Source organism: Apodemus sylvaticus, chromosome 7 (assembly GCF_947179515.1).
Source record: "Apodemus sylvaticus chromosome 7, mApoSyl1.1, whole genome shotgun sequence".
In the NCBI taxonomy this organism is placed as follows: Eukaryota; Metazoa; Chordata; class Mammalia; order Rodentia; family Muridae; genus Apodemus; species Apodemus sylvaticus.
In genome coordinates, this window is record NC_067478.1 from 45,743,672 (window position 1) to 45,760,537 (window position 16,866).

The 16,866-nt window shown below is 38.6% G+C and overlaps 1 protein-coding gene across 4 annotated transcripts in view; it reads left to right on the plus strand.

Moving 5' to 3' along the window:
- Positions 1–2,717: 2,717 nt before the first annotated feature.
- Phip (pleckstrin homology domain interacting protein) overlaps positions 2,718–16,866 on the plus strand; it is a 112,537-nt gene continuing 98,388 nt past the window's right edge. For 2 of the 4 annotated variants that reach the window (XM_052187736.1, XM_052187738.1), the window contains exons 1-4: positions 2,801–3,069; positions 3,175–3,233; positions 3,363–3,392; positions 3,584–3,643. In XM_052187736.1, the coding sequence (XP_052043696.1) occupies positions 3,030–3,069; positions 3,175–3,233; positions 3,363–3,392; positions 3,584–3,643 (189 nt within the window). In that variant the 5' untranslated portion in view covers positions 2,801–3,029. Of the gene's footprint in view, positions 3,070–3,174; positions 3,234–3,362; positions 3,393–3,583; positions 3,644–16,866 lie in introns of all 4 variants that reach the window. The other 2 variants (XM_052187740.1, XM_052187739.1) reach the window with 2 other exon arrangements.

Below are 16,866 nucleotides of genomic sequence, written 5' to 3' on the forward strand. Positions count from 1 at the left end.
CCACCTTGTGGAAACAAATCTCCTGTGGAAAGAACGGTGCACACCTCTGCTTTGGGAACGAAACACAAGATTTCTAAACAGAACTTGTGTTTGATAAGCACAGACATTTTGCATCCATATGCACAATAAATGACTTAGCAATCTCCAGTTAGCTGAAATGTTTTATGCTTGATGCTAAAGGATGTGAAGTGATCTTGGTTTTGTTTTTTTCAAAAGAACATTTGATGGACTTAGAAAGATGCAATTTAACAACTAGAACTAAAAACAATGCTTTTTTGGACTGAAAGAATGAGAGAAATCCTAATTTTTCTCAAGCACTCTGTATATTTTACACAAAATATTGATAGGAATTATTTTAAAAGCCAGCTTACAACTGTTTCCAAACTAAGCATTTCCAAAAGAAACTAAAAACATTGTCAAAGTTAGCCGAAATGTTAGCAATTACATGTTTAGAAGGAAGCAGGCTTTCCTTAAACAGATTTTTATTTTTGTTTTTCAGTCTCACATAAAAGCTTCCATGGTTTCTGCATGGAAAACATACATGACATCATGTTAGCTTTGCATGGAAAACATATATGATATCATGCTAGCTTTGCATGTCTCCTAACACCTACAAAACTTGATCCAGATAAATTTTACATTACATGACAAAATTTGATTTTACCTCACAAGGACAAAACATCTAAGAGGAAGAATTAGATTAATGCTACGTGCAGAATTAGCAAACCTCAAGTAGAATTTTTAGTTCTCAAAATCTGTTCATTTAAAGATCTTCTCAATGAAATACCTAGTTTATTTGAAGGACATAATGCATTTTAAAAAGATAAAACAACATCAGTCATATAAATAAATATAATCGCAAAGGCATATAAAATGTTTTATATCTAATTATTCAGAAACAGGCTACTTTACCTATCATTGTAAGAATAGGATTACATGTTTTAAAAATGCAAACATGTCCACATTCTGAGGCTAGCCACGCCAGTTTAGGGGCAGTTCTGATAATACGGTAGCAATAGGACCAATCAGGGTAGCCTCTTATTTTTATTTTATTGAGTTACAAAAGGCAATTTTACATTCATTATTCCAAAAGGGGTTGAGATAGTTTCCTCTTGCTTATATGTGTGAGGATTTCTGGTGTTTTAGTACCTTTGTAGATCAGCCCAAGGCGGCTGCAGCATTTCCCACTAGGAAGGCAAGGAGCTAGGAGGGTGCGAGGCTTGGGGAAACAATCCCGGAAAACCACAATACAGCTTCTTGGTCCTTACCTCACAAATTACCTTTTAAAATCAGACCCATAAAATGCAGCTTATTATCTAAAAAATTCAAAGAGGATCTTTTGTTAAGGATTAACAAAAGAATGACTATTCTAATTCTCTTTAAAATGCCAACCTTTAAAAAAATTGAACTCTCAAAGTCTTTTTGGAAAGTGCTTAATTCATCTGGAGATAAATATCACTCGGTGTCCTTGTTTTCTAACAAACGGCCTTTTCCATTGTTTCCATTAATTTCACCCATATTCGTTTTAAAAATAACAAGGCCCCTATCCTCATCAGCAAGACACAGATGAACGATGTATCATATAAAACCAGTAATTACATTAGGATTTACGAAAGATTTTTGTTTCTGCTTTTCGCCAGTTTTTAAGAAGTCCTCCCGTGATTAACTGTAAACAGGAATGGTTTACACTGTAAATTAGAAGCCATTAATTAGCATGACGAAGTCAACTGCAAGATACACAGATAATTTAAATTATTTAATCACTAATCACCTTTGCTAAACTGTAATATACTCTTCCAATAACCTTCCGTAGGTTATCGACCGGTCAGTAATTTACCTCCATATCAGTTAGAGATAAGTATTAGCTAGCGCCCTTTCCTTTCCTTCAGGTTTATATTATCCCTTCTTGTAAACACTTTAAAAAGCTTTAAGGTTCTTCACTTCCAAATCCCTAATTAGCCATCACTAGCCTTTTTGTAATAAGGAGGGGAAAGGATGGCTGAAGTACAAATCTGGAGTTCCTCTTGCCCGTTTATCAAAACAAAACCATTTTTTAAAAAACAAAAAACAAAAAACGAACGCTTCAGGCGATGGTAGTAATAAAAGAAATATGCAGAGGTGGCTTTGGGGAATAACGGGTTTGCAGAACGTAAGTGGCTCACAAAAAAAAGCAGCCCGAACCTCTATTGCAACCCACGGCACTCCAATAAATTACACAACACTTGCCCAGGCTGCAGAAATATCGCAGGACCAGACTTACACGGATGCCAATCCGCAGCATTTATACACATGCACATGGCAAGGCAGAAAGCAAACACTAGCGTTCAAGTCGGGCAGGGCAGCGCGATCCCGACTTGGCCCAGCTTGAGAGTGCTCCCTGAGTGTCTCTGTGCGTGCGTGAGAGTGAGCCCGGTCCTCCCGGCATTTCCCCTCTTTGGGCAGTTTTGCTTCATTTGTTTCCTATTTCTGCTACATAGAAACTAACTTCCATCTCAACCCAGCCAGCGCCGCTGAATAGAGCCTGTGCTGCGGCTCCGTGTGCGTCAGATCCCTCCGCGCAGCCGTGCCGGCCCCCTCCTTCCCTCCCTCCCTTTCTCCCTCCCGCGGGCGGCCTCCTTAGTGAAAGCGCCTGCCAGGCGGCCCGCCGCTCCGGCTCCGGCATTTTCTCGGGCTGGAAATAAATAAATAAGTCGCGGCCCGGGCCACGCGGAGCGACGACCGCGCGGGCGCAGGCCTAGGCCGAGGCACTCCTTTTCCCGCGGGGGGCGGGGGCGGCGAGTGCGGGCCGCGAAGGCGCGGACTCCTTTCTGTGGCGGAGGGATCCCGGCGGAGGCGGCCGCAGCCGGGGCCGCTGCCTGAGAGTTGTTGTTTCCTCCTCCTCCTCCGCCTCCGCCGCCGTTGCTTGAATGGTGGAGCCGAGGCTCGGCTCGTGAGCACACACTGACAGCTACAGGGCAGGCGGCGGCACCGTCCCCGCTTCCCCTCGGCGGCGGGGTGTCCCGCCAGCGGCCCCGAAGTGACCCGCAAACATGTCTCGTGAGAGGAAAGGCCTCTCGGAGCTGCGATCGGGTAAGTCGGGCGCTGCGGGGCCGCCGCGCCGGGCGGACTCGCCCGCGGGCCCCCGCCCCCCGCGGCCGCTCAGCCCGTGTCTCCCCGTCCTTCTCTCCCGCGCAGAGCTCTACTTCCTCATCGCCCGGTTCCTAGAAGATGGACCCTGTCAGCAGGCGGCTCAGGTAGGCGGCGCGCGGCGCGGGCCGGGCGGGCGCTCGCGGTGGCCGCCCGCGGGCGTGGGGGAGGGCGGCGGCGGCGGCGGGGCCGCGGCCCGGGGCGCGGGGCTCAGCGTCCCCGCTTTGTTGTTGCAGGTGCTGATCCGCGAAGTGGCCGAGAAGGAGGTAAGGGCGCGGCGGCCGGGCGCCGTCCCGCCGCCGCACGGCCTCCCCGGGCCGCTGTGCGAGCTCGGGCGTCCGGCGGGGCGCGGGACGCGGGGCGCGGGGGTCCCCGGAGGGGCGCGGGGCGGGCTGGGGAGGGGAGCGGCGGCGGTCCGGGCCGGGGGCCGCGCTCACCGGGCGTCCTGTCCCCGCAGCTGCTGCCCCGGCGCACCGACTGGACCGGGAAGGAGCACCCCAGGACCTACCAGAATCTGGTGAGACATTCACAGCGCACTGCAAAGAAACTTTTCCCTGAGTCGAATAAAAATTGAATTTCCCGCAATTTTTTACCGAGACAAAAACTTGGCCCCAGAATGGGAAAGCTGCAAAGGCCACGGGGAGGGTTGGGAGGCCGGAGCGGGGGCTGCGGGGGGCGGCGGCCGGGGGTGCGCACGTCCCGGGGCCGCAGGGGCCGCGGACAATTTATTTGTGATATTTTGTTAATGTGCTAGAAATAAAGATACGTCATGAGTGGTGTGCAGTGCAAGGCCAGAGGAGGAGGGGCCGGCGCGCGTGTCCGCGCAGGCGCGGGCGCGCGCGCGAGGCGGCGGCAGCGGGAGCGGCGTAAGCCTGGAGAGCGCGCTCGCCAGCTCTTTGCTCGCTCTGCACGCGGGGCCGGCTCAGCTTTCTCCAGACACACACAATAGCTGGTGACTAACTGCTCCGAAGTGGCATTAGCATTTCACAAGAAGGCCTTTGAGCCACGGAGGAACCTTGGCAAGATTTTTTTTTTTCCCTTTTTCTGTTTTCCACCCCCCATTCTCCTCTGTCTTTTGTTTTCTGTAGAATCAGGCCTTGATTTTTAATTTTTTTATTTTATCTTTTTTCACTTGGAGGCCTTCAGATAGATATGTGTGATGGTAGTCACCCAGCGGCACACTGTGCGCTGTACAAACCGATCTGCCCAAGTAGAAACCTGAAAGTTTTAATTGGCGTTTTCTAATTTTGCTGATTCTTGGGGTATATTACCTTTTTTTATTAAAAGCCATTTATAGAGGCCATTGAAGAGTTGTGCTTTTTATCTGCATAGTTGCCGTGGCTTTTAAGTTTTTGTTTATATTGAGATGTTTTTGTTTAATTGATGGAAAAATAACGTTTTATAGTTGGTGAGTTTTCAAAGGCACTAATTTACAAACAGTTGCTTTCCAAAAATGGAGCTATCACAAGAATTGTGAATGGTAAGGTACTGTTAGTTTACTTCAGTGAAGGAGCTGCAGTTTCTGCAGCCTCTTCTTTGCCTAAGATGTAGGTTGATTTAGTTGTATGAATGTGCTGAATAGTCAGTCATACCAGGGCCCATTGAGCAGTCGAAAATGCATTGAAAAAAATTTTTTGAGAGGTTTGTGACTCTTAGAGGTAGTTGTAATTACTAATGCTATTAGGGCTGTAGTGATTAGGCAGTTTTAGTAGTTGAGAATGAATGTCTCTGAAGTGACAGCATGGCATGATTTTGATAGCTTTTGCTTGGTTTTGGGTAAGAATCATCTAGCTTTTGTGTGTATGTCTTATAATTTAATATAAACTACTTGTTATGGTGTGGTTGTTTAGGCTTTAGAAACCTAGTGGAGAATGTTTTCATTTCCATGCTTCAAAGTTAATTTTCAAATACTAGTTCAGTTACTTGGTCCAAAGTGATTGAGATTTGAAGTAAACTCCTGACTTTTCTATTTGCAATATTGAAAATTTTATATTTATGATTTTTACAAAAATCTTAAGTGTATTCCATGCCTTCTGACTGTTTAAGAAAAAACAACTATAAAAATTACAATGATACAGCATTTTTTTTAAACCAAACTCTTAACAATTTTTCTTTAATAATCCCACAAATTCCAAGTCATTGAAAATGGCTGTCTTATTAACTTAGGAGTCTTTAAGTAATGCTATATGTTTTGAACTAAGCAACTAATAGTGTTTTTGACCAAATGCTGTGAATGGTTAATCTATGTAGAAATAACACTTTGTTTACTGAAATGTAATTTCAGATGTAATTCTTAGGCTCAAATAGTAGTAAAATGAAATATTTGTAGCCAGTTTTTCAAACTTCATAAATTATTGTCAGTATGTTATTTATCAAAAGCCACCTGTTTTGCTTGAAGGTGGTTTTTCTTGCTTGAGATTTTTTTACCTCAGCAGTTAACGATGGCTTTACTCTAATTCAATCTCATGACTTAAAGTTTTTCTTTTTGTATATCAAATTTAACTAACAAGAATTGATTTAAAATTATTTGAGTAAAAATGGAGTTTCAACTTGTACTTGAAAATGGTTTGGAGTATTAACTGATAAACTAAATACTAATTTAAGGAGAAAGATTCATGTGAAACTGGAATTTTCTAGAAAATCTTTAGGAAAGAGAAATATGTTTGTATTTAATGAGTTTAAAAATAAGTATTTATCAACATTGATAGCCTCTAAATAGAATTTCAGTGCCACTCAGTTTTGGCCTAGAGGAAAATGGAGTGTTAAATGTAGTTTTGAAAGTTTTGTAAGTTAGAAAAGTAAAATTGACATATTTAATATATGATTAAAAAGGGGAATCTTACAAGCTGAGAATTTTGTCTTTGGTATTAAGAATGTGGTGGATTATTAGCTATGGGAACACGTAAAACATTCTTGTAAAAGTGAATGGAATTTGATGGGATAATTGTTTTTGGCACCATTTAAGTTTATTCAGACTTTAATATTTGTTAACCTGGATTTTTTTTAAAGTAAAGGACAATTTTCAGACATTTGCCAGAGCTCTTGTAGATGAAGCCATGTATTAGGCAAAAAAAGTTTCTTGTTTTTATATATTTTATTTTTAGATAGCCTGGCCTTCAACCGTGCGTAGCTGAGATTGACCTTGATTTTTCTGGTGTTCGTGGGTCCACCCCCAGAGTGCAGGATTCCAGAATGTTTATGATGTGTTGGGATGTGAACCAAGCAGTTTTGTGCATGCTTGATAAGAACTTAACAATTGTACATGTTCAGTCCAACCCAGTTGTTACAGATTAGGAAGGTTTTGGACACTACTTTCAGTTTTTTAAAATGGGATTTCACTCATCCTGGGGTGGTCTGGAACCTGCTGCAGCCTGTGTTAGCTTTTAGTTCTCTGTCTTCCTGCCTCAGCTTCCCTAGCTGGGATTATAGACATTAGCCACTCGAATTCTTGTGTATTCGAATTGTTAGTTTTTCAGTTCCGCTTCCCAGTTGTCTCTTTAATTAGTTCTGACTGTTATTTTATTAAATCTTTAAGCAAATTATTAAAACATTTTAACCAGTCTTGGGAGGCATTGATTACATTTTTATTTATGTTATTCTTTTCAGTTGAGTTAATATTTTGCTAATTTGTTTATATGATATACTTTTGCCTTTTTAAAAATAACCGTATTTCATTTTCTTAAACTGATTGCATGTTATTAGAAATCTTCTTGTCAGAGTGAAAGAATTAGAAGTCAGGAGATGTGGACTGCTGCCTTAAAGCTGGGTGACAATTGGCTTGCAGGTGATATAGGCAAATTCTATAATTTATTACTCTTGTCTTGGTTATTTCTAACAGTATATAAAAACATGTTTGGAAAGTTATCTGGAAATATAATTTTGAGTTAGAAATAGCAGTGCATTGTTTTTTAAGTTCTCAACATTTATTTTGGAGTTTAGTTTTCCAAAATGGAAAGTTAAATCTGTAGAAATCATGCCAGTTTGGAAGTTGAATAAAATGCTTTTTATAGTACCATTCTTTGGTGGTTGTCCTACTTTGGTTTCTAGTCATGAAAAACAACTTGGGGGAGAGAGGGTTTCTTTTCACCTAGAACTCCCGAGTCACAATTGATCACTGTGGGAATTCAGAGGAACTGAAATCAGAAATTTGGAGGCAGGAACTGAATCAGAGCGGAAGCCAAGGAAGACCTCAGTTTATTGATTTACCTCCCCACCCTCTTGCTCAGCTTCTTTTCTTCTGCGGCTTAGGCTGACCACCACCCACTCTGAGCTAGACCTCATCAATCTGCAGTAAAGGTGCCTCGAATATTTAGCCACAGGCTTCTCTGGTTGAGGAAAGTTCCTTCAATGAGGTTCCCTTTTCCCAGATGTCAAGTTGACAACTGAGTTTCTATACTATTTCTTCTTGTAAAGATGAAGATATTTGAGATAGTATCCACATTGTAGAATACCTCTTTATTGCTATATTGCTATTGTATAATTGTTTTTTACTTTGTAAGTAAATGAGTTACTGGTAACTTCAAATTCAGAGATGAGTAGAGGAACCATGACTAGAATTCACTAGAGTATATGTCTTAGGTGTACATACATTTAGAGTATGCTGATTAAAGCGAAAGTCATTGAATAAAACGTAGAGGTAAGCTTAAGAAAAGTGGTAAGATATTAGATGTCTTTAAACTAGGAATTTCCAGTCTGTATGAGGGTATTTCGAAGACTTGAGTATAAGTCTTTTCCAGATTGGGAGAGAGCATTTGAGAAGGTAGTTATGTAATGTTAGCATTTTAAGGTAGGTTGGTTGGTCGGTCTTTGTTTTTTGTTTTTTTTGTGCATGTGTCTGGTTTTTTTTCTTTCGTTTCTAAATGCTTTGAAAATTTTATACATGTGCGTGATGAATTTTAGCTATTTATTGAAGTTGTAATGTAAGAGTTTCAATTAAATAGCAAGCTTGGCTTGGTAGTTTATAAAATTGAGCTTTTAAAATGACTTAGAATTATAATGAGGGATAAAATGTGTTAGTAAGTATAAAGGAAATTGTATGTGCTAAGGACTGAAACTTCATCTTTTTATGCAGTTACTCTGTTAGTGCTTAGTATTCATATTTTAAAAAATTAGATGTATTTATAAAATTTATATGTATACGTATTATGTGGTTATTCATAAATGTGTGATTGTGGTGGTCAGAACAACCTAGGGGTGTTCCTCAGGTATCATACACTTTTCTTCCCCCCAGATAATTTCACTGGCCTACAACTCTCCCAGTAGGTTTCAAGTACCAGGGATCCACCCACATGTTTGTCCTTCTAGAGCTAGAATTTATCATGCATGCTTTTAACATGAGTTCTGAGGATCAAACTCAGTTCTTTTAAAACTATGGAGTTTTTAAATGAAACAAACCACATGAGATTCTTAATCCTTACATTGCAAAATGATGTGGACATACAGGGGCAGTGGAGTTGTATCTTTACTTACTGCATGGTGATGGTTTAGATGACAGATTGACCTTGAAAGTCTGGGAGGAGTAGGTGGTATAGGGTTTGGGTTTGCTCTTGGCAACCTTAGTAACAGTAGTAAAGATAGAACTGTGTGGTAGTGTAAAGTTTTCCATAGGGAAACCAAAGTGTATCTATTTGAGATACATGTACTTAAAATTTTTTCAGTGTAGCTAGTACTTTATTTTAAAAAAAGCTACTTTGAAACTTTAGAAAGTATTGCTCATGTACTTTTTAGACTTGAAGGTGAAAAAAAATGTAAGACAAAAAAAAGGTCAGTGACTGTAAAGCAATAAATAATTTCTTAAGTGTTGTAAATAGGTCTGTAGAAATATTTTGCTGTTAATTTTGCTGACTTTATGTGAACAGCAAACTTTAAATATTTGGGTGTTTGAGTTATCTTGAACTAGCCTGGAGTTAGAGCTCCTGTGGTTAAGGACTTGCTCAGTGTGAATGAGGTCCTGGGTTCAATTCCCTGTACCAAGAGAAGGAAAAACAATAAAAAAGCAGAGGAGAGAATTACTACCCTGAACATTAGAGACCAAATGAAGCCTTTTCTTTTTCTGGTAAAGAAAGACTGAGAATTAACATTGGCTCTTTCTATTTACAAATTTGTTGCATTTAAAGCCATAGTAGTTTGGTCTTAGCCTAAAGAGAATGTGTTCCAGACAGTTTAGTAATTCAAAAATTGTATTAATTCTTAGGTTAGTTTTAGGTTAAATATTGTAAGGTTTTTACCAATTTAGAGGTTCTTTTTAAAGATAGGCTGCAGGTTTTGGTTCTTGTTGATTAAATCTGGAATTTTTTTTATCTGAGGGCGGTTTTTTTTTTTTCCTGTCTTAAATTTTGTTATTATCTATGTATTTTGTGGCACTTCAGCATATGAACAATTTATTTTGAGCAGTACCTAATCTAATGGGTAAATTCATTCTTAGGAATTGTTTTCTTATGTGTATTTCAGGATTCTCAGAACAATAGGCTTAATATTGACTCACGTGGCCTTGAATAGCAGACAATTTCCTAGTTGTTTTTTATTGGCTTCAGGAAGATATGAGCACATTGGGCATAAAAAAGTATCATTAGAGTAGGAATTTCAAGTTAACTTTTGTAATTACATCTAAAAGTGGTAAAGACTTAATTTAGGAAATCTGAAAATTACAGTGTTCTAAGTTTCATATTTTCTTTGAGAGGATATTTTGGTGACATAAGCCTTTTCGAAAAATTCTTTTGAGAAGTCATTTTAAATTAATATGTGAAAACAAAAGTTTATAAATTACTTTGTAATTAATAAGTTATTGAGCATATGGATTATAAAAGGGTGTAACTATTCTATGATATGGAGAAAATTAAACTTTTATTTGTGGAATTTGAGAATATAAGGTATTATAAGTCCAAAGTAATGATAGAGAACAGTCATTTATACAAATGTACGAAGTTTTGGCTACTGCTTAAGAGGCAGTCGTTTGTCTGTAGGCACGTTTGCCTTTAGTTACTCAGTCAGTATACATGCATGTGCAGCCTCTGAGCTCTCACAGGTGGTTGCATGAGAAGTTCTGATAGTAAGGAAATCTAAGCAGTAACATAGTCTGGTACATCCTCTGCTTAGTTTAAAATGAAATTCTAATGTGATTTGTCATAACATTTCCATTGATAGAAGCATGTTAAAGACACAGTGCCAAAGAAAGTGTGGGTTCTGTTCCACAGAAGTGTGGCATGGCATACTGGGTTTCTGTCATGGGCAGCGAGGAGAGAAAGGTTATAACAATGCAAGCAGTCACCACTGTGAGTCAAGTCAGTTTGCTTCCCTTTACTCTTGAAGTGGGGAGCTGGATTGTAAGCAGCCTGTGAATGTAAGGCTTGCCTGTCTCTGTGACTGAGACACATCTAAGAACGAAGCTGGATGCACTGTCTTTACATGGACTTTTAAGAGTAAGCAGTTGAAGGGCTTTTCCTGTCCATCAGAAAGTAACTTCATCAGACTCATAAAGTTGAGTTTTAAATTATATTCTTAACATGTTTGAGACATAATTTTTTTTTTAGCAAACACGATTTGAATTTAAAAACTCATTGTGTCATTTTGTGGTGTTTTAAATTAATTCGAATAGAGTACTCCAGCTTTGTTGTATGGAGGAACCTTTAAGACTGTTTTACTAAAACAATCAGATTTTAAATGAATTAAAGTTTGAAATATTTGTATTGTCTTATTCTTTAACTGACACTGTTACTGATAAGACCAGCTGAATTACCTAAATGTGTTCTTATGGTTGACTGATAGCTTGAAATCATTCATGTTGTGTTTCTTTCCAAGTACTTCGTAAGTAGACTTCTGAGATTGATTTTAATGTTTGGCAAGGTTCTGCATTTATTGTTAAGCATTTTATAAGGAAATCATGAAAATCTAGGAATTCTCAATACTATTTTGTAAATGGTAATCTAATTTAGGAGATTTGATTTTACTTATAGATTGTAAGTTTTTAATGCTCAAGCTTTTGTGATTAGGGGAGAGGGAGACTAAAATTTTGAGAAGGAAACAGTACTGTAAACACTACTGGAATCTGGAGACCTGAACTTGATTAGTTCATTTCCTGTTTTCTGAAGATAGATTTCTTAAAACAGGTTTGCTACTTTTTCTTTACATATGGCATAGGTGAAGTTTCCTTGCATTTCTTTGCAATTCTATAATCTTTACAGTTAAATTGTGAAAAATGACACAAAGATTTTTTTTTCCTGTGGAGAAACTGGTAAAGGTTGTTTCGGAAATGGACACCAGCTTTAAAGATAATCAATGAGATTTAACTCATTCCAACTTCAACAGCTTCTAAGTCTGGAAGTTTTGAGGCTTTTAGTTTTAAAAATTTGGGGTTTTTATGATAAAGCTTCAGGCTTATAAGCAATGATACGGTTTGTTATTTGTATTTTAAAAAACTATTATAGAATATCCAGATTTTATTTGTAATGGCTGTTCCTATTCTATTCAACTAGCCATTTATAATACAAAATAGAGAGAGCAGAAGTAACCAGCCCTTTAATCTGACAAAGTTATTGGTGTAATTACGGGAAGGAAGGAATATGAAGTGAATACTTTAATTAAAACGTTGTGTTAATGCCAGACACTGAACTTCGCTTATGTAAATACCAATTTGCTAAAGGAAAGGACATTTGTAGGCCAACATAGGCAAATGAAGTAATTGGAATGACCCTGTGTAGCTAATCTCACAATAAAACTTCACTGGAAAGATTTTTACTATTGATATGTAATATTACTCATGTATATGTATTTTGAAAGTAGAAGAGAAATTGGCAAGGGAACAAAGGGGAAAGGGCAAGTAGGGGCCTAGGGAGAAATATGCCCACTGTATATTGTAAACTTGTATGGAATTAAAAAAATAAAGAGACACAAAACAATTTCTCAGGTCAGGTAAGTTTTCTCCCCAATATGAGGGTCAATATGTAATATTTTCTTGGAGTATAATTAAAGTAGCAGTTGACTCTTCTGGTTGCAGTGCTAAGGACACCAGATGATTTAAATAAGTTAGTGATGTGTTGTGTGGTGATGAGGATCTGGATTTAACATGCTTTCTCTATTCTCATTGCAAGCAAGTCTGATGCCAGGTTGTTTGGATTTGGTGTTTTCTAAGCTACTGACCTGTTCTTTAAAAGTTGAATAAGAGTTGTCCTTTTAGCTTTTTGAGTTTGAATTTTTCTGTAGCCTTGTATGTCTCAGATTTTGCTCTGTAGACCAGGCCGGCCTCAGATATGCCTGCCTCTGTCTCCCAAGTGCAAAGGATAAAGGTACACCATATCTCAGACCCAGCTCAGTAAGAATCATAGTATGTCTAATGGAAATCTGTGGCTTTGAGTTTCCTCATAGTTACGTATTGACTGATAACATTTTTTTCCCACTACCTTCTAATAGTTGCCAACCTTTTTGTCTAGAATGGATAGCTGCTTATATTGGATAGCACGTGTCTTAGTTTAGTTTGCTTTTTTTTTGTTTTTGTTTTTGTTTTTGTTATAAACACCATGACCAAAAGCAGCTTGGGAGAGGAAAGGGTTATTTCATCTTACAAGATGAAATACTTACTTAAGATTATAGTAGTTCACTGGAAAGAAAAGAGTTAAAGCAGGAATCTGGAGGCAAGAACAAAAAAGCCGGGGAGGAACACACCTCACTGGTCTGTTCTCCATGGCTTGCTTAGACCACTTTCTTACACAACACTGGACACCTGCTCAGGGTCACACCACCCACAGTAAGCTCTTGGGACGCCCCACATCAACCATTATTTAAGAAAATGTTCTGTAGACAGTTGAGTTACTTTTCAGATACCATTAGCTTCTGTCCAGTTGACAAACTGACCAGGACAGTGTGCTGCCCAGAAAGAGATTGATTTACCCAAAGATGAGTATTAACAACCAACCAGCTTAAGTTTTTTCCTGTGTTTTTTTCTTTCTAATATACTGCAATTCACATTTTCAGATGATTGTATTCAAATTGCAGCTAATTCTAGAAGTACTTCTTATATGTGTTTTGAGAAAGAAGGGATAAGTGTGATTTTTGACTAAAGTGGAAAAGATAGAAGAGCTGCATTTCTCTCAGAAATTTTTTGATCCTGATGTGGGAAACATTGCTGGATTTTGGATCATTCTTTGGGGAAAGGGTCAGTAAATGTTGACTGCCTCGGTAAAGTTTCTGACTTAAGGATGAATGCCTATTTTTGACTGGAAGATTCGTGGTTGTGGTTGTAATTTTGCAAATGAGTTCTAATAGAGACTACTAAGATTCCTGGTATCCTGAATGACCTAGGCTAAGATTAGATGTAAATTTTTAATTAGCATAACAAAGGGAATGTAATGAGGAAATCACTAGTGGATTTGGCCTCTTGACCACTTAGGAAGGACCTTAAGGAACTTACTTTGTGGCCAGGTAGAGGAGGATAACCCTGTAATAGGGTAAATGGTTTCACAGATAGAGAAAAGCTAGAGAATAGCTTGGGAATTAAGGAGGAAGTAAGTATTGAGCTGGCCTAGTTGATGGCAGAGACATTAAGATAAAGATTAATTAAAAAGACCATCAAGTCTTTTGTTTCTCTAGTGCTTTTGTATTTACTTCAAAAATAAACTTGGGATCCTACTGTCAATATTATGTTTTTTAATAAAATTATATTAAGATTCTTGTAGGCTCTCTGGGTAAGAGAAAGCAGAGGGAGCCTATGTACACTGACGTCCACTGAGAATATTTTGCAAAATCATGGTGATGATACTGACTTTGATTGAGTGTAAGGATCTCATTTAGATCCCAGTTGTTCCCACCCTTGCTTACTTGTGTGTGTGTGTGTGTGTGTGTATGTATGTATGTTACATTCTATGTGATTAACTTTCTTTTTCCCCTAATATATGAAGTATATGTAATATGTAACTCGGAGTATAGTTCAAGTAACAGTTGACTCTTACACAACAGGTGCAGTACTAAGGACATTTCATTTATCTGAGACCATAGCCAAGTATAGGGGTCTTGTACATTATCCTTTTATAACTACTCTCACTCTAACAATGCCTTGTCTTCCTTTTATTTCTAAAATTGTATCTCAAAAAGTAATATAACTTGAATCAGATTTATGTAAATGCAGTTGTTTTAGACTGAGTCAAAGTGAGGCTAAAAATGAGAGGTAGTAAACATACACTTAAGGAGGCAAGCAGTGGAAACATCTGGATAATTAAAACTGAAAGGAAATAGAGACAGGTCAGGCAGGATTTGAGGTTTCACTAAGAAGGAACAAGAGGATGTCTAATGTAGGTATGAATAGGAAGGAGGTGGTTGAGAAGAACTTGAACTATAAGGAGGACTAGCTTATCATTTGGGGTTTCTCCGAAGTCAGGACTCAAAGCATAGGTAGAGGACTTAGATCTTATGTTTTAAAGGGAACAATTGTGCTCAGAAACAGAATAGATTCTGTTGTGGCTTTAAGGATTTGATGGGGATGACGACCTCCCCCCCTCCAGTAAGTGAGAAAGGGACTATGGAAAAGAAGAGCTTATGCCTTGGGAAATTGTCTCAAGCAAGAAGGTAGTATACACAATATAACAAAAGCTGCATTTTATTATACAAAGTTTGCACTCTATAAATTCCTAACAAAGGTCCTAAGCCTTAGTCAGGCTTCCCCAAGGCTGCTACCTGGGGCACAGATCTTAGCTGAATGTCAGGTTCAGTTTCTAATAGAAATCTGTGATTTGAGGATCAGGACCCTGGGAGACTGTCCGGCTGCAGGGCAGATGAAGATGTGCAGAACAGAGCATCGCTTATGGCCTCTGCTTATATACTCTCCAGTGGCCATCATGTAGCTCTAGGTTATCTTGAGTGAGTCATGGCATTGAATTCTGTTTCTCAGATATAGCCTTGGGTACAGTGGAGATCCTAAGCTCTTTTTATATGTGTAAAAGGCATTTTTTTTTACTATAGTCATTATAGAAACAGTTTGTCTTTATCCCACCCCTACCTCTGAATACATACTTTTTAGTGATAACAGTTTACAGACTGCTAAAGAGAAGCAGTGACAAATGAAAACACTGAGGTATGCATTCTCCAGGGTTACTTATGTAAGAAGACTTTGATAGTACTAGTACTTTACTTTTTCATTTAGAATTTGGTTTGGGGAAATCTTCTGTGACAAAAATGTTTGAAACCATTAGATAAAGCATTAAAATGTATAAAGTGAATTATTACTTTGTTTCTTCTATTTTATACATTAGGATAGGTGCTAATAAAATGTTTTCAGATTGAATAGTGGCAAAGTCAGTGATTTTTGTTGTTGTTAATCTGTTCATTTACTTAAATAATCATTTAGCCCCTTAAAGTACTGTTAGGTACCTTATAGATAGATAGTCAAACAGCTCCAATCCTGTGTCTTACGTGGGACACTGACAAGTTGGTTGATGATTCCAATGTGGTATATGGTCTTCTGGAGTTCCAGGTATGGAGATGTGCAATGGAGTTCTGATGAGGAGTATAGTTACTATTAGATTATCATTGAGGATAAAGTATCAAAATATGTACGTGCTACAAAGTGTTAAGGCCAATGAAGGGAGACTTGAAACTGAAAATGAAACTTCAAAAGAAAACATGTGCAAAGAGAAGAGGGTAGGGTGGTTTGAACAGCTCATGGAAAGCAGAGAAGTTCAGGAGGAAAGTAAGGTGTGGAAGTGGGCGGGTAAAGAAAAGATATTCAGTAGGCAAGTCAGTTTCTATATTTAATACCTCAAAGCTGGAGAAAGCATAGCATCTAAGAACTGAATATGTCTTTTCTAACTTGAAAGTGGAAGTTCAGTTTGAAAAATTAGAATATTCTATATTATCAGAGAAAGCTTTAAAAGTCCATTATAAACTAAAGTTAACAAATAATGAACTACATCTGGCTAAGATGGAAAGTTGGAACTGAATTTTGAGCAGTTTTAGAAGTCACATTAAAATGCTTAACATGTGGGCTCAGTGTTTGAGAACATTTGTAGATCTTGTTGAGGACCTGAGTTGAGATTTCAGTAACTGTGCATGCAGCTTATAACCACATGTAACTCCAGTTCTTGGGGATCAAATACTTTTCTTGCCTTTGTAGGCACACACACACACAAAATTGAAAAAAGACAATAATTATGTACTTTTGATCCAAAAGGGACCTTATAAATACTCCAGGCCTTTTCATCTAAAATTTAGTTCTTTTTGTAATTTAGGGTGGGTATGTGTGTCCGTCCATCTGTCTGTCCATCCTCTCGTCCTCTCCTTCCATGAGTGCATGCAGAGGATAAGGATTTTTGTGGGTGTTCAGCTCTAGCATCACTGTTAGTCCTTTGAAATGGTCTTTGCTGATTTGGCACTAGATTGGCCATCAGAAAGCTCCTCTTCCTATCCCTGTTCTCAGTGCTGAGATTATAGGCATGTGTGAGTGACCCCCACATTTTTATTTGGTCTCTAGGGATTTGAAGTCTGCTCCTCATCCCTTGCTTGCAGCAAGTACTATTACCTGCTGAACCAAATTCCTATGCGTAATTTTAGTTTTAGTCAACACAGTAGTTCTTTATGAGGTAAAGTGCAATGATAGATGCATATATATTATATAGTTATAAATGTTTAGGACATCTATCACCTGATACATTTATCATACAATTGTGGTAAGAACATTCAGAATCTTTTGAACTATTGAAGTAACTTTGCTAACTGTACTTGTACCTTGTATGCAGAATCCAGAATTTTCTCGGACCA